The sequence below is a fragment of the Pristis pectinata genome, chromosome 24 (assembly GCF_009764475.1).
Source record: "Pristis pectinata isolate sPriPec2 chromosome 24, sPriPec2.1.pri, whole genome shotgun sequence".
In the NCBI taxonomy this organism is placed as follows: Eukaryota; Metazoa; Chordata; class Chondrichthyes; order Rhinopristiformes; family Pristidae; genus Pristis; species Pristis pectinata.
Genome location: NC_067428.1, coordinates 21,757,548 through 21,782,252, shown reverse-complemented (window position 1 = coordinate 21,782,252; position 24,705 = coordinate 21,757,548). Strand labels below are relative to the sequence as shown.

At 40.9% G+C, this 24,705-nt stretch overlaps 2 protein-coding genes across 2 annotated transcripts in view; one reads left to right on the top strand and one right to left on the bottom strand.

Moving 5' to 3' along the window:
- Window positions 1-6,649: 6,649 nt before the first annotated feature.
- Window positions 6,650-15,371, top strand: gamt (guanidinoacetate N-methyltransferase). The gene is made up of 6 exons (XM_052038292.1): window positions 6,650-6,830; window positions 8,899-9,044; window positions 9,599-9,662; window positions 11,845-11,912; window positions 12,552-12,662; window positions 14,291-15,371. Exons 1-6 carry the CDS (start codon window positions 6,650-6,652, stop codon window positions 14,429-14,431), a joined length of 711 nt encoding a protein of 236 aa, XP_051894252.1. The 3' UTR covers window positions 14,432-15,371.
- A 150-nt stretch (window positions 15,372-15,521) lies between these two features.
- ndufs7 (NADH:ubiquinone oxidoreductase core subunit S7) overlaps window positions 15,522-24,705 on the bottom strand; it is an 11,331-nt gene continuing 2,147 nt past the window's right edge. The window contains 8 exon segments of the mRNA XM_052038018.1: window positions 15,522-15,750; window positions 16,800-16,888; window positions 16,999-17,045; window positions 18,242-18,421; window positions 18,695-18,709; window positions 18,711-18,813; window positions 20,740-20,808; window positions 22,979-23,015. Coding sequence (XP_051893978.1) covers window positions 15,674-15,750; window positions 16,800-16,888; window positions 16,999-17,045; window positions 18,242-18,421; window positions 18,695-18,709; window positions 18,711-18,813; window positions 20,740-20,808; window positions 22,979-23,015 — 617 coding nt within the window. The 3' untranslated portion in view covers window positions 15,522-15,673.

Sequence of the window (24,705 nt, the reverse complement as noted above, 5' to 3'; positions counted from 1 at the left end):
GGTCCCCTGGAGTTGATGCACAGTGACGATCATATCCATTGTACACTTTGATGGCTAAAATTAACACTGTGATTCACTGTGAAGCTGGCAACACTGATGATCTCTCGTTGTGAGCATGCAGAAAGAACACAAAAGGTCTGTGATGGGGCCAGAAAGTGACAAAAAGAGTTGATATTGATGCAAGTATAGAAGCAAAAGGTTGGATCTAAAGGAAGAGTAAATAGTCCCAGCATTGGGGAGAGGGAAGCAGGCAAAATCTGGCCAGAAGAGAAGACTCCCGTGGACTTGGAATGCAGGCAGATGGGGAGGCCAACATTAGGAACATGTTCTGATGTAGGCTTTGATTGCTCTCACTGGAAAAGGACTTCCCTCCCCACCTCCCCCCAGCAATCCCATGAATTTCCCCGGGAGTATTGCTCTGAGGAAAGTAAGTTAATTCAGAGATCAGCAGTGAATCGATAGTGCTTGCTGCAGGTAGTAACATCCTGAGCATTGTGTCTTTCCTGGCCTGGAACTTTACCTCTTTAAGTCAAGTGACTGGGCCAAGGCAAGTATGATGTCCTGTACTGATATCATAGGGAACAACCAATTTCCTATTTAAGTGCAGGGCATCCTGTTCAGTTCGGGACTAGTGACAACCCTATTGACAGGTGGACCCCAGGAGTGTGGGACACCAACCTTGCCTGGGATGCTCACCCCAAATACCAACCCACACCCATGATCTGAGCAATGCCCCATCACTACTTGAATTGTGAGAATTAGCATCGGAACAAAAAGTAGCAGCATTTAAATACATGCAGGGAAGAATGTATCTGTAAGTAAAGGCACCAAACAGAAATCACTTCTGATTTTCTTTAATCGATGTAAGTTTTTGATACCTCTCATTAACTACAGCTGTGATCTGATCATTTAAAAGCTGTTATTATTCTGAAAATAAATCTTCTCTATAGCTTCTGAGCTACTGGAGTGAAGAGAGCTAAAGCAGATCTTTTAATCAGACACAAAAGTGAAAGAAACATTTGCACTTATATAGCACCTATCTCATTGTCAAAATGCTTTTGGGACTTTTGAAACAGTTTCTGTAGTTGAATTGTGGTAGGCTATCTATGCACAGCAAGCTTCCACAAACAATGTAATAACTAGGCAGTCTATTAGTGATATTGCTTGTTATAAGTATTGGTCATGGTTTGGGTATAATGATTGGCTATGACACTACAGTTATTTCCTGTGCTCTCTTTCAAAGTGGCACCATGGAATAAAAGCACAAGAAATCCAAGGAGTAGACCCCTGAATCTGCCCTGCCATCCAGTGAGATCATGAGTGATCATTTACCGTAGCAGCATTTTCCTTTACAAACTCCACATACCTAGATTCTTTTAATATCCAAAAATCTGTTGATCTCTGTCTTCACAGCCCTCTTGAGGGGGGAATTCTCAAGATTCTCTACATTATGGTTGAGGAAATTCCTTCCAATTTCTGTCCTGAATGGCTGGCACCATATTTTGAAACTGCAACATAGACAGTCCTGTCAGAAGAAACATCATTCCTTCATCTAACCTGTCAAGTCAAATAAGAAATGTATATATTTCAGTGGGATCATCTATGATTCTTTGAAACTCTAGGGAGTAAAGACCCTGTCTTTGTAATTTCTCTTTGTAGAACAAATGGACCATCCTAGAAATTAATCTGGAGAAGGTATAAACAGAAGGAAATGAACAAGGAGAGAGGAAAAAAAATGCTGGAATTGTGAAATACATTGCAATTCTGGAACGCTCAAATAAAAACAGTATATGCTGGAAAAATTCAAAGTCAGCCAACATTTGTGGAGAGAAAAATACCTGAGTTGATGTAATGGGTTTATGACCTTTCTTCAAAGCTGAGCAGTTCTAATACTGGAAAGGCTAGTTATCTGACATGTGAATCAAAAAAAGACTTAAGATGTTGGAAATCTGAAATAAGAACTGAAAATGCTGGAAATACTCAGTAGGCCAGGCAGCATCTATGGAGGGAGAAACAGAGTTAAGGTTTCATGTCAAAGACCCTTTGTAAGAATTAACCCTTCATCTTTCCCAGCTGCCATGAAGGGTCTTCAACATGAAACATTAACTCTGTTTCTTTTTCCACAGATGCCCACCTGATCTGCTGAGTTTTTCCAGTATTTTCTATTATTATTGTTTTCTAAGTACCCTTAATAAAAGATTCTTGCATTTTTAGGTCATGCTAATTGATCTGTAGTTTCCTGTTTTCTGTCTCCCTTTTAAATAGTGGGGTTGCATTTGCCACCATCCGGTATATGGGAACCAATCCAGAACTTTAGGAATTTTGGGAAATGGAAATGCATCTCCTATCTCCATAGCCACCTCTTTCATAACCCTAGGAGATGCAGACCATCATCAATCATCAGTCCGTTAATTTCTCCATTACTAGTTTTTCACAAATGCCAATTTCTTTCAGAGACATTAGCTCTGTTGTTCTCCACTGGTTCTGAAGGTTATTTTTTTGCATCTTCTGATGATAAACCCAAAATACTTGTTTTTCTTCTAGTTCCTCATTCCTTAATATAATTTCTTCTGTCTCAGTCTATAAGGGACCCACAATATCTTTTGCTGATCTTTTCCTATGTAGACATTATATAGATTTTATGTCCATAGAGCCTCAGCTTAATATCTCAACTACTTAAATTTCAGCTCTACCTTAATGGACTATTAGCCTTCATTTTTGTGTTTGAGGTGTCTGGAGTGGAACTAAATCTGGATTGGAGGTGAGTGTGTTACCCCTTGGGTCATAACTGACATTAGGAAGACAGCACACTTTTGTTCCAAGAACAAAGCAGAAAATGGCTATATCTGAGAACTGGAACATGATATTTGTGTACAAGGTTTACACTGTAGTAGCACTTTGAATTGTGCAGTGCAATCTCACTAACATTGGCCTGGCATTTCCACAAAAAGAGAGTGAATCAACAGCTTGTGATCTAAGTCCTTTTCTCTGAATTCTTTAGCATGCTTTCTGATTGCATGCAGCCAACCAACTCTGCGATTCATTGATCTATGGATCTTTTCTCTGATACATTCAAGTTCATATGTCCATCAGATGCCAATCTTGCACATCGTGCCTGGCAACCTCATTCAAAATGAAAATCTAACTCATTTATACACCATGCATTGATTGTCATCATGTTCTGCCCCATTGTTAGGAATATTTTGAATATGTAATAAATCTATACAGTTTTAAACCACTCATATTGTGCAAAAATTGGATTTTACTTCCTTCATTTTCCTTCCTTTCCCCTATTCTGGAACCACAGTTAATGGGTGCCTTGACGAACACAGTTTACATGACTCATAAGGGAGGCTATTTGAGCATGGTGGATAACAACTTCAAGTCCTGTCTTTTCCTGATGTTGTCCAGCAGGTGATGGTTTTCTATTTTATACACCATCGTCATCATTTCTGCACTAATAATCCAGGACCTGGACTAATGATCTAGAGAACAACCCCAGTTTTTGTTTCTACACTTGTCTCATTATCAGTCCTGATGCAGGGTCTTGACCCGAAACGTCAACAATCCCTTTACTTCCACAGATGCTGCCTGACCCACTGAGTTCCTCCAGCACTTCGTTATTTGCTCATTATCACCTCGTTTTTGACACTTAATGGTTACTGTCCTCTGCTCTGTCAGAGAGCTTCCCTTGTGTGCTTCTGCGAGCTCACTGTGAATCACCTCACCAGGGCATCTGAGAAATTTAAACACAGTTAATTAAATAAAACCAGAGGAGAAAGGAAACAACTTAACCAGTAACAGTGACTGTAAAACTGCCAGATTGTTATCAGAAACCTTGAAGTTCTTGATGTCCTGTAGGGAAGGAAATCTGCTGTCCTTGCCTTCATGTGATTCCAGCACGGTTGTAAATTCTTAACTACCCTCTATCATGGCCTGGCAAAATACTAAGTTGCCAAGGCAGCAGTTCACCACCACGATTAAGGCGATTGGGGTTAGAATAATTCACCCTACCCTTGCATGTCTTATATCTACATCCCATGAATAAATTTAAAAAGGTGAACCTTCCTTTGACTGACTTAGAGGTCTATTTATGGATAAACTTAAAATGCAATCCAAGCCCGATTACTTATTCCTTTTGATACTCGACTCGATCTAAGATACATCTGATCCAGTTGAGCTCACTTCTTGTATCCAGACTCCAGATTGTTTAGAATAAAAAACTACAGAGAGTGGTGGGTGCCTGGAATGCGTTGCCTGATAGGGTGGTGGAGGCAAATTCATTGGGGGTTTTTAAGAGGGGCTTGGATGGGCACATGAATGAGAGAAAAATGGAGGGAAACGGGCATTCTGTAGGTAGGAGGGATTAGCTATGTCGGCACAACATTGTGGGCCGAAGGGCCTGTTCTGTTCTGTACTGTACTGTTCTATGTTCTATGCTGGAAATCTGAAATGATACAAAAAAGTGCTGGAAACACTCAGCAAGTCAGGAAGCATCTGTGGGAAGATAAGCAGTTAATATTTCAGGCCCTAGATCTTTCATCAGAACTGGGAAAGAGAGAACGCAGGTTAGTTTTCAGTAGCAGGGAAGGTGGGGGGAAAATGAAGGGACTATTTCTGATGGGGGTGAGGTCAACTGAGTCAATGCAACAGTTGGAATCAATTTGGGATTCTTTATGCACTAAAATGAACTTTTTTTGTTCCAATTGTGCTCTTTCTTGTAAAAATTATGTATGATTTATGCTTTTCTTGTGAATGCTGCTTATGTGATACCATGTGCTTGTGGTGCTGCTGCAAGGAAGTTTTTCATTGCACCTGTGCATACATGTACTTGTGTACGTGACAATAAACCAGATTTTGACTTTGTTATGTGTTGCTAATAGCAAGGCTGTGGGACATGGCCAACAGGTCAAATTATACTAACAGGAAAAAAAACCTGAATCAAATAATGATAGGCAGAAATGGCCCGTTTTGATGTCAACAGAAAGAAAGAATCAGTGACCTAAAGTTGGTGAATTTGATATTGAGTCCTGAGTGCCACAAAGACGGAAGATGATGTGTTGTTCCTCAGGCTTACTTTGGGCTTTTCTGTAGCAGCAGGAAGCCACAGACAGATGGGTCAGAGTGGGAGAAGGATTGGGAATTGCTGCTATCAAAAGCCTCCAAGCTATAGGACAGAAAGTTCATTGGATCTTTACACTCTTGGAGCTCTGCGTCATTTTCTGCGGTTGGTGCATTGTCCTCTTACTCACCTGCTTTGTGAATATCTTCGAGGATGAAGAACCTTTTAACTTTCATTTTGATTGCATCCAACTGGTATATTGGAGAATCAAAGGGGAGTTTCACGTTCTCCAACCTGTATAATCCCTTTGAAGTTCCGGGATGTTTTCTGGGATCACATCCAGCTCCCATATCCCCCTACCAGCCTCCTGGTCTTTTGGTCAGAATTTAACCACTGCCAATCTGCCCTCAACTGCCAAAGCCCCACCTACACCTTTTCCCCTTTAAGATGTACCTTAAACTTCTACTTCCTTGACCAACTTCTGGGGGGGTCTGTCCTAATATTTCTTTGGGTAACTCTCCTGCTGAACACTTTGGGGCGTTAATGCTGTGTTAATATAAGGACAAATAAAGAACTGCAAGGAGTAGGGTCCTCAGCTGCTCAACCCTGCCCCCAGCTCAATACTGATGTATGGAGGGCTCTTGGGGTCCAAGTCCATAACTCCCTGAAAGTGCCCATGCAAGTAGAAAGGGTGGTAAAGAAGGCATAAAGCATGCTTGCCTTCATGGGTCAGGGCATTGAGTATAAGAGTAAGGAAGTCATGTTACAGCTATAGAAAACTTTGGTTAGGCCGCACTTGGCGAGTATTGTGTGCAATTCTGGTCATCCCATTATAGGAAGGATGTGGGGGTTTTGGAAAGGGTACAGAAGAGGTTTACCAAGATGCTACCTGGATTAGAGGGCATGAGCTAAAAGGGGAGGTTGAACAAACTTGGGTTACTTTCTCTGGAGCATCGGAGGCTGAGGAGAGACCTGATGGAAGTCTATATAATTATGAGAGGCAATATAGAGTAGACAGTCAGAATCTATTTCCCAGGATAGAAATTCAAGCACATGCATTTAAGGTGTGAGGGGGAAAGCTTAAAGGAGATGTGTAGGGCAAGTTTTTTTTACACAGAGAGTTGTGGGTGCCTGGAATTGGCTGCCAGGGTTAGTGGTGGAGGCAGATATGAAAGTGGTGTTTAAAAGGCTGTTAGACACATGAATGTGCAGGGAATAGAGGGATATGGATCATGTACAGGCGGAGGAAGTTTAGTTTAATTTGGCATCGTGGGCCGAAGGGCTTGTTCCTGCCTTCTGATATAATCTGCCCCAAGCTTTGACCCCAGATATGCGATTAAGTGGAAGTGGGTGATAAGGGTTAAACAGTACGGTAACACAGCAATGGGAACGTTCCACCGCACTCGCCTCGGATTCTGATGTTCATCTGAGACAATTGTGAATAAATCAGCTTTCAATGGCGGTGGGGGTTGGAGGGAAGGGGCGGAGGCAGCAGAGCGACGTGCAAAGTCAGCACAAGTGTCAGGCTCTTATAACGTGCCTGGTTCGCCCACCCGAGTGCAGTTCATCCCCACCGCTGCGAGAGACATGAGTGTGGAGGTCAAGACGCCAATCTTCTCGCAGGGAGAGGATTGCAAACCCGACTGGAGACTTGCTAACGCCGAGTACGATGAATCCGACTCCCACTTGCAGATCCTGGGGAAACCAGTCATGGAGCGCTGGGAGACCCCATTCATGCATTCCCTGGCAACTGTTGCAGCCTCGAAAGGTAACACCTGGTCTCCCTCAATGTCCTTGTGAGCTCAATCTTTTAAAATGCAGCTGGCGGCCGCAATGATACATCTGTATAAACATCTGGGTCACGCTGTTGCGGAAGCGAATCAGTTTTACTAGAGGCATTAACTCTTTTTGAGAAGTTTTATTAACTGCGGGCTGGAGCCGTAGCCAACTGTTAGCCAGCCTGATAAATTCTAAAAATAGCCCTTGTTACAGCAAACTAATTTTAGTTCCGGGGGAACGTTCACTGCTCAAATACATGGACATATTTGAGAATGAGGTAAAAGGTCATTGACTGACCCAAACCAAATTAAGACAAGAATTTAAATGCCTAACACACTATGGCACGTCCTTACGATTTTCCTAGCAAGCCTACTGTGAAAGGTGCAGCAGGGAGGCGGTTTAGTTCATCAGATCTTGTTAACTAGGAGAGTTCCACCAGGGTTATTTGTTGTGAATGAAAATTTGAAGTGAATTTTGCACCATCTGTGTGACAGCGGCGAGGTCACTAAATGGTGTTTTTATGGGGCGATGCTACTCTTTGCTCACTGTTTTTCGCTCACTGGGTGGTTGGGGGAGAGGGAGAACGCTTGAGAAAATCAGAGGGAGTTGCATACGTGGTTAAGGTGATCTGCTATAACGACTTGCGCAAAGGTTACGAGGTGCGGGGATTGAGTGGAACACGGGGAAGAATCTCTTTGCATCAGTTACCAGAAGCGCACACCCCAAAGGAGTACGTTATAACTTTCTCAAAAGTCCAAACCCAAAAAATCTCTACATTTCTCAGGTCAAAAAAAAACAACTGACACAGTCCAATCTTAGTTGACACATGCGAACCTCGCAGAATATCCCCAAGGTCGATCTTGTTGAGGGTATGTGGCCGTTCTTGACGCAAACGTGTTTTGAAAGGTGGGAGCCCAGTCTCATGAATTAAGATTAAACTCCGTTTCAGTTCTTTGATGTCAAAACGTCCTTTTAAACGCTTTAATATAATCAAATTTCATTTAGTTTCTTAGTTGCTAATTGAATCTAAAATTATTTGTCAAAACTACAAAAGCACCATGTGGTTACAGGCACGTTCGTTCCATTGAGTTGTTCACTTGCAGGATATGGGTTTTGCTGGCAAGATCAGCATTTATTCCCCTTGTGGAGCTGGTGGTGGGTCGTCGCCCTGAACCACTTCAGTCCCCCTGGGCAGGGTACCCCCCTCATGCTGTCGGGGTGGGAGTTCCATGGTTTATACTCGGTGACAAGGAAGGAACGGGGTTGTATTTGTGCACCATGGAGGGGAACTTGCAGCTTGTGGTGGCCATATGAAGTATTGTACATTTTTTTGCATAAGAGGGAGCTTTATTGTGAATGTAAACTGCTTTACCTTGCCTGATGTCAATAACCAATGATCAAGACACAGTGCTATTTCTCTGCCCCATTAACCTCACCTTAATGAGCACCCACAGGAAAAGGGTAGTACAGACTGTGTTCTGGTAGGTGCTGTTGAAGAATCATTTACTTCGACTATTTTGAAGAAATGAACATTGTCACTTAGTACGTTTGTGGGCATTTCAAGGGTTAAGAAACAACGTCATGCAACGTTGTTCTTTAATAATCACTAGAAGTTGCAACTTGTCCTTTTTCTTCCTCTGGTGAACCACTTAGTCAGATGAGTGCCACAACATGTGCTCCTAGCACGGGGGCAAATGGTCAGTGTGCAGATCCAACTCCACAGCTGTTATCCTCCATCAGAGTCTCAGCTGTTTCATTCATTCATGGTGTGGCCAACAAGGCTAGTACTTACTGAATTTGAATCGAGTGGCTTGCTACTACATTTCAGAGCGCAGTATCTCTGGAATTTAATTGAGTTTAAATTTCCCCAACTACTGTGGTGGGATCTGGTCTATGTCTCTGCTACAGCAAGTAACCTAACCCATCTTTGAAGCTGGGACAGGAATTCTCTCTGTACTGAAGTATCTGCAGTGGCGGAAGTCAACATACTGGGTTGAAGTGCAACTAATGGGGAAGGGAGAAACAGCAGTAAGACCATTTGCTTTCTCTTGGGCTAGGAGGACGAGTTCTGGAGATCGGGTTTGGAATGGCAATTGCTGCCACTAAGATTGAGTCGTTAAATATTGAGGAGCACTGGATAATTGAATGCAACGACGGTGTGTTTAAAAGGTTGCAGGAGTGGGCGAAGGGGCAACCCCACAAGGTGAGTGTCCTCTTACCACGCACTGGATAGTTCAGCACTTTTTCTGGCAACTCGATCTTTTTTTAAAAAAACACTGCCTCTTCTATGGTTTTGGACTCGGAAGTAGTAGCAGTGAGGGGAAACTTATTTGACATTGAAGTCATCCAATTTTGATTATATTCAAATCCAAAATCCCAGAGATAGAGACAATATTGTATCATAAATGTACCATGCGACCAACCCAACAAATGAAAATACCCACATTAAGATGCTTCAATGCAATATAATTCTTGTCTAAATGAAATAGTCACTGCAAAGTAACTCTGTATGGGAAGCTTTGTAATTTTTCTAAGATATTGTAAGAAGCTATCTTTCTTCCATATGTATGCAAAGATAATAGAATGAAGAATATTACAGACCAGCACCAGACACTTTGATCCATTTGCCTTTGGTACCAATGCTTTTCTCAATAAGAGCAATGTAGTTAAAAACCCATTTTCCTGTAAATGTCCAAATAATTGAGAAAAGGCAGTGAGAATTGGTCTGTGATATTAATGTTACACTTTTCAATATAGATTATTCCTCTCAAAGGACTCTGGGAGGATGTAGTCTCAACATTACCAGATTCACATTTTGATGGTAAGTTTCACTTTGAAATCTTTAGATTTTTTTAAAAAAATTCACTATTGGTAAAATATCCAAGCATAGGATTCTGATCCATCTAAATCTCTCTGCCTAATGTGAGGCAGTGTGCTAATGATTGTGTAGTTTCTCCAGTGTGGTAAAACACTCCCAAGGAGATTTTGAGATGACCAAAAGTTTAATGAAGGAGGAAGGCTTTAGGAAAAGACTTGAAGGACAACGTGGAGCACTTAAGGAGAGGAATTCTAGAGCTTAGGGCCCTGGCAGCTGAAGGCACAGCTGCTAATGGGGGAGGGGCCATTTAAAATCAGGAATGAGAAAATCTACTCTTGGAAGATTGCAGAGAAACTAGATCTAAGGGATGAAAATGGAAAACTGGTATGAATGTGATATAGTTGCACTTTCATATTTAATCAGAATTATTATCACTGACATATGATGTGAAATGTGTCATTTTGCGGCAGCAGTACAGTGCAACAACAAATTTTGGGTCAATGCTGAGATCTAATGATTGAATCGTCAATAGTGTGGTGACCATTTTTACATTGAGACTATACAATTTGTAGAACCTGGACTATTTTCCATATAGTCCTATTGGATTTATGAGGACATCTGAATTTATTTTGCACTGGCTTGAGTGGATTACAGTGAAGAGGCCACATTCAAAACAGTTAAAGGAGATTATTTGGGGTAATTACCCAGGGAAGATCTTGCCATTTCTAGTGCCTCAATAACATTAGATAGTAAGTCTCATTGAGATTGGAAGGAGCATTCCTGTCTCGACTGAGTTAGCCCATGCCAGTCAGGATACCAGTATGTACCTTTAGTGTTTACTTTGGGGAGTGGGGTTAGGGCTGGTGGTAAAGAATTGCTAAGAACCCCTGTTCCAGATATCTATACTAAGATATCTCTGGAAATGTATATATTTGGGATACTGTGCAGTGTGGGCAGGTCTAACAACAATGCATTGTTGAAACACAAGACTACAGACGCTGGAATCTGGAGCAAAAACAAACTGCTGGAGGAACTCAGTGGGTTAATCAGCATCTTGGGGGGGGGTGTAGGAATTGTCAACACTTTGGGTTGAGACTCTGCAGCATCACTGAGAGTGGACAGGGAAGTTAACCAGTATAGAGGAGAGGGAGAGGGATAGGTGGACCATGGATGGGAAGAAGGACCCAGGTGAGTGAGCAGAGGTCTCATTTCAGAAAATTCCCATCTCTGAGACTATTTCACTCTGCTGAGCAGCCTCACAATGAGGTATTATTCAACCTGCTTTTTAAAATCAAAACTAATGGAGGAAAACACTCCTAGAAGCAAGTATTTTAAAATGCTAAGAAAGGTGCTCTTTGGATTTAAATGAAACATTTCCCAGTTCTGCCATTCATCTATACATATCACTTAAAAATTGTCTTCTTGACAATTGAAAGTTCTTGGCATAGTACAACAGCTATTTTCTAAATAATGCCATAACAATGGTCTGCTCAAGAATCAAACCTATTCATATGTTTCAAACAAAAAGATCCACTTGAATTGCATTTGACAAGCAATGATAAAATGTTAGCTTAAATATATGACTTTTTTCTGGGGTTTGGAAAGTATTAGCTGTTTGACTTTTTAAGATACGCTATTTATTTGATTACTAAAGTTACAACACATAACTGCTTAACATTCACAGTGAGGCAAAACAGAATTTCTCCACACCTCCCATTGATCTAAACGCTTAGAATACAGAAGATTAGTAAGTAACTGTAGACCTAAATAAGAGCTCCAGGACAACTGGTTCAAAAAACAAATGGCTTTCATTGATCCTGTTGCAGGAGGATTGGTAACTGAATGAGTTCTGCTGTCTGAACTTCGTCAGGACACACGTTGAGATTTGCTTTACAGCCTCTGGCTGCCAGTAAAGTTCTTGTTGGTAAAAGAGCTGCCAAGTGAGTTGGCTGTTTTGTTTTTCAACAAAAGGTTGTTCTTGGCTCCTTTAAGGACCTAAATTCAAGTTTAAGAAGTTGCCATTCAATTGGCAGTTACGTGTGATGACTGGTGTTTTACCACCTAAAGCTAAATGAAAGTGTGGGATTTTAACTGACAGGATAAATGTTTGTGGTTTTAAGGAACTGTGCCTCTTCTCTCTTTTGGATGAGAAAGGAATGGAGATTTCTTCCTTTTTGCTTTCCAGGAATTCTTTATGATACATATCCTCTGTCAGAAGAAACCTGGCACATACATCAGTTTGCTTTTATAAAGGTAAGCTCAGACCCTTTAGGCCTAGGTTTGCAATGGCAAATGCCCAGTGCTAATTGATCACCACACCTGCACTCAATCATGGGGAAGATTTGTGAGGGCACAGACAATAAATGATCAGAGTAGAGAATGAGCCAAGAGGGTGAAAGGCCACCTCCTGTTTCTACATTCCCTGTTCCTGTAGGAATGCATGTCTTTCATTCTGGTGGGATCAGTCAACATATTCTACACTACTCAGCCATGCACAGCACCCCAGGTCAGTGGTGAAGAACATCTGGTTGTACTTACTCCAAATATGGCATCATAGTATTTATTAAATTTGCCTTTTGTATGTGCAACAGAAATATCTGCTTAAAATGTCTTGCAACACTTCACTGCCTACAATTTACACCCCAATGACTGTACTCCTTCCCTCCCTCCTCCCAAAATGTCCCTAGAATCAATTCAGAAAATATGGTCACCCTTTGCGCTTTTTCATAGCTTCCTTCCCCACATCTACATCCAGTTTGTCTCCTCGTTCAACATTTAATATTGGAATAGATATTGACTCTCCTGTTGCGATGCCATCTTGGATTGGTGAAGGTTATATGAAGAAGGGGCAGCCAACTGCAACTGATAACCTCTATTTAAACTTTCTATTAGGATCATGCTTTGCGTTTGTTGAAGCCTGGCGGCGTTCTTACATATTGTAACCTTACCTCCTGGGGCGAGCTATTGAAGGGAAAGTACAATGACATTGAGAAAATGTTCCAGGTAGGAATCAAACACATTCATACTTTTCCTCAAAACTACTGCTGTTAATGGAAAAAAATGCACTCAATTTAAGTTTCAATTTTTAGTTATGAAGTAAATGATTTGTGATCTCAATCCCAGTGAACAGACCAGAAACTGTGCCCTTGTTGCATATGCTTGTATCAAAGGGAGATGCATTCTAACTCTGTTGGACTAAGTGGGGTGGGGAAGGTTGGGAGGAAGCACCTGATTGTAGGCACTTGGTCCAAGTCTAAGACAGACAAATACTGTTTGAAATGAACTCTCTAAGTTAAATGAGATTACAAAAACAGACAGTACCTCTGCCAAGACAAAAAGGGACCCCTGGGTCTGAGCTGCAGGTACAACTTTAAGCTGTTGTGGTTGGACATCAGCTCTTCATTGGAATTGCAATAACGTGGCCACGCAGAGGACAGAGCAACATACAACCTCATTTGTGGCTCAGGTTCAGCTGAATGATAACAACTCCTCACTCCATGGTCCGTGTTACATGCATCGCCATCCATTTCACAAACAGTCTCGTTTTCCACAGGATGTGTTAAAGGGATTATGACCGTCAACCTCTCCTCCAGCCAATAATTAAACAAGCACTGGCTGTAGTCAGGGGGAAAGGGCAGTGGTAGCCAGGTTGGCCACGTTGCTGCCTCCATTTCCCACATTTCACTGTCACTGTGTGTCTCAGAGGATTTGTGCAACCCTTGGAGAGATCAAAATGAACCTCATTTGGAGGAACCCTTCTCAATTTAAGCTCCATGTGCTTAACAAGTTAAATTTAGTCAGTATGAATTTGTAAATTGTGCATATTAGAGAAAGCCCTGGACAAGATAGCTGAAAGAGATCTAAACCATATCCACTTATTTGAGTCTTTTGAAAGCTGTCAAATTGGCAGCTGTCACCACTTGCTTTGTGCTCCAAAGAATTGCGTTTCTCAGTGACAGCGGAAACGATGTCAATGTTCCATGTGGATGTGCAAAGCACTACAATTCAAAGTTCCAATAAAGAAGCTTAAAAGGATTGTATCTTAAAGTTTCTGCAGTGAAGCATCAGATTAAAAGATGTGATTGATTCTTAAACGTATATCACAAACATCAATACTTCAGCCAAACTTTGACTTTAATTTATTAAACAGAATATATAAACTTTCTTGAAGGTATTTGTGCTGTTCACTCTTGGTGAATCAGGCAACCTAAATCTAGTTTCTACTGCTTGTGGAACACAACTAACTTTAATCTCATTTCAACAAGAGCAAAGTTACAATCACATGTAAATGGGTTGTATAACATACCAGTGAGGTTAAAGAAATTGTATGGGAAAGGGATGACCATATGAAGTATTGTACATTTTTGCAGAAGAGGGAGCCTTATTGTGAATGTAAGCTGCTTTACCTTGCCTGATGTCAATAACTAATGATCAAGACAAAGTGCTATTTCTCTGCCCCATTAACCTCACTTTAATGAGCACCCACAATATTTTTCAACAATTATACAGGAGTTTGCATGTTGAAGCAATTTTGTATTGTGTTAATAAAGATGACATCTTGGGATATGCTGTGTGTGTGTTGTGATCTGTTTGACAACTCCAAAAGTAACATTCATGTTTAATCTGTCCAGGAGACCCAAGTACCTCATCTGGTGGAGGCTGGCTTCAAAGAGGAGAACATTAAGACCACTGTGATGGACATCATCCCCCCTAAAGACTGCAGATACTACTCTTTTCATAAGATGATCACACCCAGCATAACCAAACACTAACCAGCCAATCCTTACTAGCTCTGCTATGAGGAACACTCATTTCTCATTGGGATTCAGTATGGTCTTAAAAGACAGCTGTTAATTAGTAATGTCATACCATATTCAGCATAGTTTTCTTTAGAATATGATGAGAAATGGTGAACACAAGTTGACATGAATGCAATGAAACTAGAGCGTTGGTGTCCATCAGCTTTTGTACAGTAGCTATCCCTATTTCAAAGTGTGCATTCCCACATTTGCCTTTCAGTCTTAACCTTGCCCTCAATGGATGTCTTACTTTTTTGTTTGAAGCATTTTTTATAGGGACAATTGCAGAATGGCCCTGGACCACTTGAGGTTACAGATACAGTAACCTGGAAAGGCTGTCCTCTCTTTAGGATACCTGCTCTGACTTCAGAATTCATAATTGCATCAGTTGTAAGTATAAAGTGGAGAATAACTACACCCCAAGAAAATATTTATTTCTAACTTGAGTGGAAGGAACCTCTTTCACAGTTAGTTTCACAATAAACAGTTTTGAACACAAAATTAAGAAGCTACTATTGCTAATTTTGGGAGAAACCACATATTACTTCCAGATGGCAGTATTGGGCACAATGTTGCAAGACTTTGTACTGAGGGAAAGCTGGAATAAAATCCTAATCAAATAATATTGTGGCATCACCTTACATGTATTTAAGGTGTTCCCTAAGTATCTTATCTCCATTATTTCTCAATGCAACTGACCAGAAATATCTTCCCAGGCCATTCTTGCTGCTAGCTTTAGTCAGGAAAGCATTCACAGCACATGATGTTCTCACTGCCACTGTTACTTTCTGTAACAATGGATTTTTTGCTAATTCTCAAAAGGTGGGAAAGCAGTGCCATGTCCCAGATCTAGATAAAGAAAGTTTTAATACACCAGCAAGGTTATCGGGAAACTATTTCATCGGTATCAGTTTGCTGGAATCCACAACCAATGGCAAAGGGAAAGGCAGCAATAAAGTTGAGGAAAATGATGTGGTCACAAAATGCTGCAGTTATTTTGTAAAACTCACATTGCCTCAGAACATCAGATTGAAAATATACAAAAGGAAAGCTACAGAAATGCTTCAACTTTAAAACAAATTTTATAGGACATTGATATAGATGATATCTCAATGCAAAGAGGTCGCTCTCCACCACAGCGTCAGATCGTCATCCACAAACTTCATAAATACTAGTTGCAGTTGTACCATTTATTTATTTTCGATACCAAAATGCTTATCCTTCGTTCCCTCTTATTTTCTTCTGGAGCTGCAGCATTCCATACAGCAGTGCTTCTGCTGTGGGTGGGCAGCCTAACATAAAATTGACAACGTCAGTTACCTGAGAAAACATTAGATAACTTCAGTCATAGCGAATAGCAACTCATTTTAAGCAACTTAATTTGAATGGATATGCAACCAGTATTCCCTTCCATCTTCTCCTCTTCTACCAGCTTGCCCTAACTATTCATTCTTTACAAAAATTGACCATTGCTATGTTTTGTGAACTTGCATTAACCAGCAAAGCTCACCAGACCAACAATGGAGAACCTTCTTCCCCACAATAACCTAATGGTTCAATTGCAGCAACCCTAACTGTTATCCCAGCCGAGATCAGCCCAGCATTGTGGACCACGGAACAATTCTGGAGTTACTTGCTTGTTTTATTGATTGAACCACTGTAAGAGCACAAGAAAGGAACAGAAGAGGGCAGATGGTCCCCGAAGCCTGCCCTGCCATGGAGTCATACCGTATAGAACAGACCTTTCGGCCTACCACATCCATGCTGACCATCAAGTGCCCAACCATCATGTCATTCATTAAGATAATGGAGACTCCTGTATCTTGTCCACTTTCAAGTTCATTAACTATATTGCTCAATTCCTGTAGTTCTACAACTTGTCAGTCTTTGCCTTGACTATATTCGGTGATAGAACATTCACAATAGTGAAAAATTCTAATGATTTACAACCCTATAACCAAAGAAAGTTCCGTTCATCTCAGTCCTAAATAATCACCCTGTGAGATGGCCAGCACTTTACCAAATGCTCGCTTTACCCATTGAGCCTTTAGAAGTACTTGGTTTTGCACAGATTGAATTTAATTTCTCCCTGTACCACCATCTCTCCACCCCACCAGCTTCCTCTGCTGATCACATGCTTTAAAACTTAATTAACCAGGTCCTAGATTGGTAACACTGAGGGAAAAGTATCTCCTAGTACTTTCCACTATATCTGGTACTTCTTACAATTTCATGTCCCAATTTTCTTTCTGCGACAGAAGTATAATACAATATAACCTGTATCAATTAGCCATGTTCAGTGAGACAGTGCGGCAATTTTCCAATGGATAAATGTACTTACCTGGGACATAAATATCCACTGGCACAATTCTGTCACAGCCCCTCACCACAGCATAGGAGTAATGGTAATAACCACCACCATTTGCACAGCTGTTTGAAACAGAAACATTGTTGAACTTCTACCTTTGTTGTGTGTGGGAACAATATTAAAGTATTGTTTAAATCTAAATGACCGTGCTAACTATAGTCAGTACTCTCACCTGCCCATGGAGACGACATAACGAGGTTCAGGCATCTGATCGTAAACCTGCACAACACAGTAATAATGTAAAACAGAATTCACCTCAATCTAGTGTAACAGTTTATTGGTTTATGACATTGCATTTGTTTTAATAATAACCTGTTGGCTGGGGTTCAGTTTGTAGAAGCCAACAGCAACAAATTCAATGTGAGCCTCAAGTGTGAGATGGGGCCTGATTTGACCCCAAACAAGCTGGAGGAGGCTGAGGGATGACCTACAGACATCATTGTGAAGCAGTTTGTGGGGGATTCCAAAACTAGAGGTTATACATGCAAGATTAAGTGATAATGATAAATGTCTTTACTAAAGTTAAAGTGGAACACAACAGCACATGGGAGGGCTGGCACAGACTGATTCTAGATTATTACATAATGGAGAATAGAATATGATTTGATAAGATGTGAGGATGTTTGTGTGAAGCATGAACTATTCAGGGTAAATGACAGGTTCACTGCTGTAAACTCTGTGCAATGGACAGGTTTTAAACCCAGCCTAGCCCTGTACTCACTGAGTACAAATCACAGCTTTGAGGAACTCGCAGAACGATACAGCACAGAAAGATGCCACTCGTGTGAGCTCTATGGCAGAGCTAACCAATTAATCCAATTTTTTTGTTCTTTCATCATATCACTGTAAATCTTCCACAACAAAGATAGGAAAGCTTCCCTCCCTAGGAACTTTCCCAGAATTGTAGTATTCCTTTTGCCAAAATCATCTGAACATTCTGAGAAGTGGTAACCACCTGTTGGCATTACTATTGCACCAGATGGCATTCAAGGCATTTCTATCAAAAGCGAGTTACCCAGAGAAATAACAGATTTTCAGGCATCTTTTACTTCTGGAACATAAGTAGTACTATTGATTCATGCCATAAATAGCTATTTTTTTATGTAAAAGAGCAATAGCAATACGTCTTAGGAAGTGCAAACATAGAACAAAGTTGGAAAAACAGGTCCAGCAGATATGGGGCATAAAAAGGTTCCAGTTTGTAACCTTCAAAGTAGTTCTGAAGGAGACAACTCTGACACATTGCCACTTCTGACACATTGACTCTTCTCCTTCAGACACCGACTGACCTATCCACTGTGCATTTCCAGTTTCCTCTGCTATTGTTTCCCCATTATAGTATTTTGTTTTTCATCTGTTAGGGTAGGAAACAAGCAGAAAGAGCATAAGAAGGTTCACACAATCATTGAGGTTACCTTTCGAAGGGCTGGAGCCATTTTGTTTGTGAGGGTACCAGCCACAATCATAACATCCGACTGCCGGGGACTAGCACGGAAGACGATGCCAAACCTGTCCATGTCGTACCTGGGTGCAGCCATATGCATCATTTCAACAGCACAGCAGGCCAGCCCAAAGGTCATGGGCCACAAAGAACTCTGAAAGTTAATTTGAAAATAAAATAAAATCTTTGGAAAACTTGGGACTGAACAAATGGAATAGGGATAAATTATGGCCACATAAAGATAAATTATGGTTCCAGTCTTTATTATTTGGAACTTAGTCCAAAATACGATCCTAAAGTCAACAGGGTTCCTCATTTTCAATCAGGTCCAAAAGAGCCAAATGTGGCCAGTAAAGGATTTCACACCCTTAGCTAGTCACCATACCCTGCAGGAAGTAAATAGACAGGTTGCAAACACAGCACTTACTCGTCGGGCCCAATTTTATTAGCTCATCCAGTTTCGTGATGACAAACTCCCCCTTGTTGCTGGGAAGCGAGAACTTCTTGGTGGGCAATGCAGCTTTCGATTCTTTTGCTAATGCAGAGCTGCAATCAAAGAATTCCAGTTCTTTTTAGATAGTAAAGGCTTAAAAACAGAAAATACAGTGAAGTATCTGATATATTGTTGGGGATTATACAAATTCAGTTGAGAGAATGTTGGCGACTTCCTTTGGACAAGCGCATCACTGGTAAATCCAACATTTACTGACCATCCTTAATTGCCTTAAGAATGTTGTGGTGAGCCATCTTTTGAACCACTAGAACAATACAGCACAATACAGGCCCTTTGGCTCACCCATGTTTGTGCCGCCCTTCAAACCACACCTAAGACTATCTAACACCTTCCTCCCTCTAACTTAAATTCCTCCATATGCTTATCTAATGATCCCTTGAACTTGTCCAATGTATCAGCCTCCACCACCACCCCAGGCAGTGCATTCCATGCACCAACCACTCTCTGGGTGAAAAACCTCCCTCTGACATCACCCTTGAACTTCCCACCCAATACCTTAAAGCCATGTCCTCTTGTTTTGAGCATTGGCGCCCCGGGAAAGAGGTGTTGGCTGTCCACTCTATCTATTCCTCTTAATATCTTGTATACCTCTATCATGTCTCCCCTCATCCTCCTTCTCTCCAATGAGAGAATGAATGACAGCAATCATTCTGGTGAAGGTACTCCCAATGCATTGTTAGGTAGGATTCTGATGGCAATATTTCCAAATTGGGATAAGTGTGTGACTTGAAGAGAAACTTGCAAGTAACAGTGTTCCTATGTTTCTGTCAACTTGTCCTTAGTTGTAGAGGCTGTGGGTTTGGGAGGTGTTACCTGATTAGCCAAAGTAAGTAACTGCAGCAGATGTCACACTCTGCAGTCACAGTGTGACAGTGGTGGAAGGAATGAATGTTTAAGGTGATGAAAGTAGTGACAATCAAGTGGGCTGTTTATCCTAGATGGTGTCAAGCTTCTTAGGTGCTGCTGGTTTTGCATTCGTCCAGGCAAGTGAAGAGTATGCCATCACAGAACTCAGTGCCTGATACACTGTGGAAGGGGTTTGTGGAGTCAGAAGGCAAGTCACTCACCACAGGATAGGCAGCCTTTGACCTGCACTTAGTTACAGGTCAATAGTGGCCCCACCACCTACTGCAACCCCCATCCCCTCCCTCCCCCCAACAATACTGAAGAGGGTTTATTTTTCTCTTACTCTTAACTCTTATGCATTTCCAATATTTTACCTAGTCTTACTCTACTACCTTCAAGTGTTGTAATCAAGTCTGGCTTCTTTAAACTGAGCAATTTTATTGACAGAAGATGTTTATGAGACTCTGCTGGTCAGCAGGTCAGACAGCATCAATGGGGAGAGAAACAGTCAAGAGTCCATCATCAGAACTGGAAATGCAAAAACATAAGCGTGTATTAGGTTGCAGAGAAGGGGAGGGCTGGGGAGAAGAGACTAAAGTTGTCAAGATAACAAGTACCTTAAAAACCAGCAGTTGGAACAAATGATACAGAGACAAACATAATGAATTGAAACAAATGTATATCCATGTCTGTGGGAATAAAAGGAGGTTTCACTGATTTTTTACTAAAAGTCGATATTAAGTCCTGAGGTTGTAATACGTCTGGTTGGAACATAAGGTACTGTTCCATGAGCTTATGCTGGGCAATTTTGGAGCAACGTAGAAGGCCGAATACAGGGAAGTTGGAGTGGGATAGAGAACTAACATTCTTCTACATCACTTTGTTCCAACTGTCAGATTTTAAAATAATTGTCACCTTACCAGATACAAGGCATCTGTACTAATGTGAATGTGAAAGGGGCAGCAATGGTCTACAAAGTGCACACTGGTCTACATTTCTCCCCAGAACAATTATTTTAGTACCACTTCAAGTACAACTTAACCACATTGCGAGATGGTAATGCAATATATAACTGACAGAAATGTTTTTTTCAGAATGATGCTTGAATTTACCTGCCTGCATTTTCTGTTACTGTGGTCTGGTGAAGACACCGTGATTGATTAGCAAGCAGCGAACTGGGTCTGAACAGAAAAATGATAGGTATTAGACAAGGTGCATGCAGTGCTGGTGCATTCATTTTAAGAATATTTCTTACATTGAAGAAAACCTATCCAGAATAATTTGTTTTATGTGAGATGTTTCTTAGAGATGGAATAGGGCATGAAATGAAGGGTGCAATACATAAACCTGGAAAACCATACATGAACCAGTTAAGTGGCATGGCACAAAGCTCCAATTGAATACATTCTGGAATGAACTGGCAGGGGTATCCCAAATATGGAGCACCTGGTATCAAAACTGAAAATGCTAGAAACACTTGGCAGTAATTTTGAGGATCATCGATTGAAAAAGCAGCTAATGTTGCCTCAGAAAAAAAAATAGCTCTGATGCTCTCACCGCAAATCAGAGCCTGGATACTGCACCTGAGCCTCATGGGATGCAACCGCTTATGTAGGATTTAGGTCAGGTCCTCAGGTCAGACTGGGATTGGATTGGGTTTTAATTTTGTACCCGAGCAGGTGAACTGGCAAGCATTTCATGTACTTTCTGGTAATCAAAGTTCCAGCATCCACAGTAGTTTGTGATAAGCCTCGCTATTGAGGGAAGACACTGAGCAGTGATCAAGATCCTTGCCACAGGACAAAATCCAAGTTACAGTCACTTAACTGCTCATCAAGCAAGGAGCTGAAAAGTTGGTTTCTAGCTCTCTTCACACCGTAATGATGTGCATTAGAATCAACATATGTCAGCAACAACTGTTTGCCCTGTAAAAATATTGCAGAGCCCTTAAATAGGTGAAGGATGATTAATTAGTTAGAATGAAGAAAGAAATTGGTTCTCTGTTCACATTACTCACCCCACTTTATATGGTTAACTCCAAATGTCCTCTGTACAACTTTGGACAATATGTCATATCCATCTGTGTTAGCTACATCCTAAATATATACCTTTAATAAACAGGGTCAGGTAATTAACTACTCTTTGCAGACTCTTGTTCTACACAATCTGGCTGCAATGTTTATGTAACAAGTGACTGAATTTCAAAAGTCATGAAGGGCTATGGAATATCCTGCAGGTGTGAAAGTCATTATACAAATGCAGCTATTCTACAAAGTCAGATTGCACAGAAAATTATAACAGTAGTTTTTTCATCAAAAGACTCCATCCTGGAAATTTAGTTTTGTTTTTAAATAAAGAAAAACAGTCAAGAACAAACATAGTACTTATGACATCAATAGCAATTAAAACACAGGAAAGAAACAAACACAGTTACAAAAATGCATTCAAGAGTCCTTACTGAGAGTAAAATTTCACAACCCACCTGAGGCAGAGAGATTGTGAAAATAATTATTCATAGTCTGAATTGATAACCTAGTTTGAAGTTTTCCTTTGTCCTAGTAGCAAAAACGTAGTATTTAAAAAAATCAGAACCAAGCAGGTCAATGGACTTACGCAGGACTTGATGTTTAATGTTACTTGACAACTTTTAATAACCCTTTAATGTCACTTGACAACTCCATGAAATACTTCTCTCAACTCTAAATTCATAACTCCCACAGAATTCTTCCAATTCCACATTTGACAGCACAATTACATTACTCAAGGGATTGATTTAGCAATTATCATAATGAAGATAATAAGAGCTCTCTCATGATATGAGCTAAAAGTAACAGGTGCTGCATCAACATCTGAAGAAACTGTTAAATATGACATTTTTATAAATTGGGTGTAAGGTGATGTAAAAAAGTATAATGCTCTGTATCAGAGAAGAGTTCGAACAATCAATGTCATCTCATTCCTCCCTCAAATCCTTGCTGGCTGGTGTAGCAAAATTAACACTGTAATAAGATTCCGAGATATGACCCTAGAATGCAAGCTGTATTTTTTTTCCAGATGGTGATTGATGTGGTTTGTACTCCAGGCATTTTTTTTTAAAATTTTTCTTAATTACCATTTTTCTTTGCTGAGGACTGGGATTGATGGAAATTGTTCAATTAGGAAATTGAGATTCCCATATCGCAGGGCTGCATACTGGAGATAACAACCTAAAACATTAGTTTAGCAGTCTGTTCTTAATTTGAGGCTAGTATACAGCTGAACTAGGTCTCTATTCCCTGTACTGCCATGAGCTCAAAAGCCAATATTAATCAGCATTTTATGCTGGAGATAAAGCAAGAGTTGTGGATTTACCTGGAGATGAAGGTCACGAACCTGCCAAGGCGCAGAACTGCAAGAAGCAAGTTTGAAAACGACATAACTAAAGTAGTAATAGTAATCTAAATAGGAAATTCATTTCTTATTACAACCATTAAGAACCAAATTATTAGCTTTTAGTCACGTAGTAAAATATCTCTTGAACTTAATAGGATGGTAAATCGAATTCTTCCTACAAACCCAAGAAAAAAAATTTGACTGGTTTATCAAAAGCATCAGGACACAAAACACATACCTAATATTAAATCCCAGTTGTGACGGCATAGAATACACAGAAATTGCACTGATATGAAGTGCCATTAACAAACCTGTTAACTGGGTTACACAGTTCTCCAACAGTTTTATTCAGCCTCATGTCTTTGCAATTTCCAAATGCGCTCTCAAAATTCCTTATATAGTTCAATTTAAACAACAGCTTTGTAAGTTCTGTTTCTACCATTAGTACTCATAAAATATTTCATTCCAAACAGAAATCTCAAACCAAAACAATGGCAGGTGCAAAGTCCATTATTAATCTAATTTTGTGAGGAGAAATTCACAGAGCATACTCCCCTTCTTAGTTAAGATATTCCATGTGTATTTCTACATGACTGTAGATTATGAAAGTTGCAAGGTATGTGCTTTGGAGTAGACCTTCTTTTGGTCTCATTATTCAACAGTAGGAAACACTGAACCACTTCCACAGGAACAGAAGGGTACAAGAAAAAAGACAACTTTAAAAACAAAAGCATTGACGATAGACTGACTTAAAGTTGCCACAGTGGAAAGGTTAAGAAAAACTTGTCCACAGAGATGGTATGTAAAGCAGGAATCTTTTACTGCCTGAAGTAATTGAGGCAGAGATATTGGCAAATTTTAGGGGATAAATGTTGGAAGCAGAATAGTGATTTGGGGATGGGGCAGGAGGTTTGGTTAAAGACAGTAGGATTCTGATTACAGACTCAATACCCCAACAGTCAATACAAATTCTTCCAAAAGTTCTTGCCCGAGTGTTTACAGAAATAAAGGCTTGCATTTCTGCAACACATGTCATGCCCCTTTCAAAACACTCCACGGCACTTTATAACTTCTAGAGTGCCATCATCCACAGAAATATAACAAAGCCCAGATTGTCTGTTTTTATAATGTTGAATGTTGGCCAGGATAATGGGAATAATTTCTCTTACTCTCCTTCAATATAGTGGCAGGACCTTTAATGTCCAACTGACAGAGCAAACAAGGTTTCAGTTTAACTTCTTGTCCAAATCTCAGCACCACCGGCAGTGTGGCACTCCCTCAGTGACTTGTCAACCTGGATTTAGTGCTGAAACCGCTGCATTTTTCTGGATGATGGTCTCAGCCCAGGGTGGATCAGGCTCCAATGCCTACAAGTGCATAATAACTGGGGAAGGGGTAATGGGGGCGGTGGGTGCATGGTGGCGGGGGGGGGGGGAATGGGGAGGGGGGATGGAGGGAATGGGGAGAGGGTGATGAGAATGGGGGAGGGGGTGATGGAGAAGGGGGAGGGGGTGATGGAGAAGGGGGAGGGGGTGATGGAGAAGGGGGAGGGGGTGATGGGATGGGGAAGGGGTTGATGGGATGGGGAGGGATGGTGGAGGGGAGGGATGGGATTGGTGCGGGAACGGTGGGGGGAGGGGGTGATGGGGGTGGGATGAGATTGGGATGGGGGATGGATGGGGAGGGGATGGGGATGGGGAGGGGAT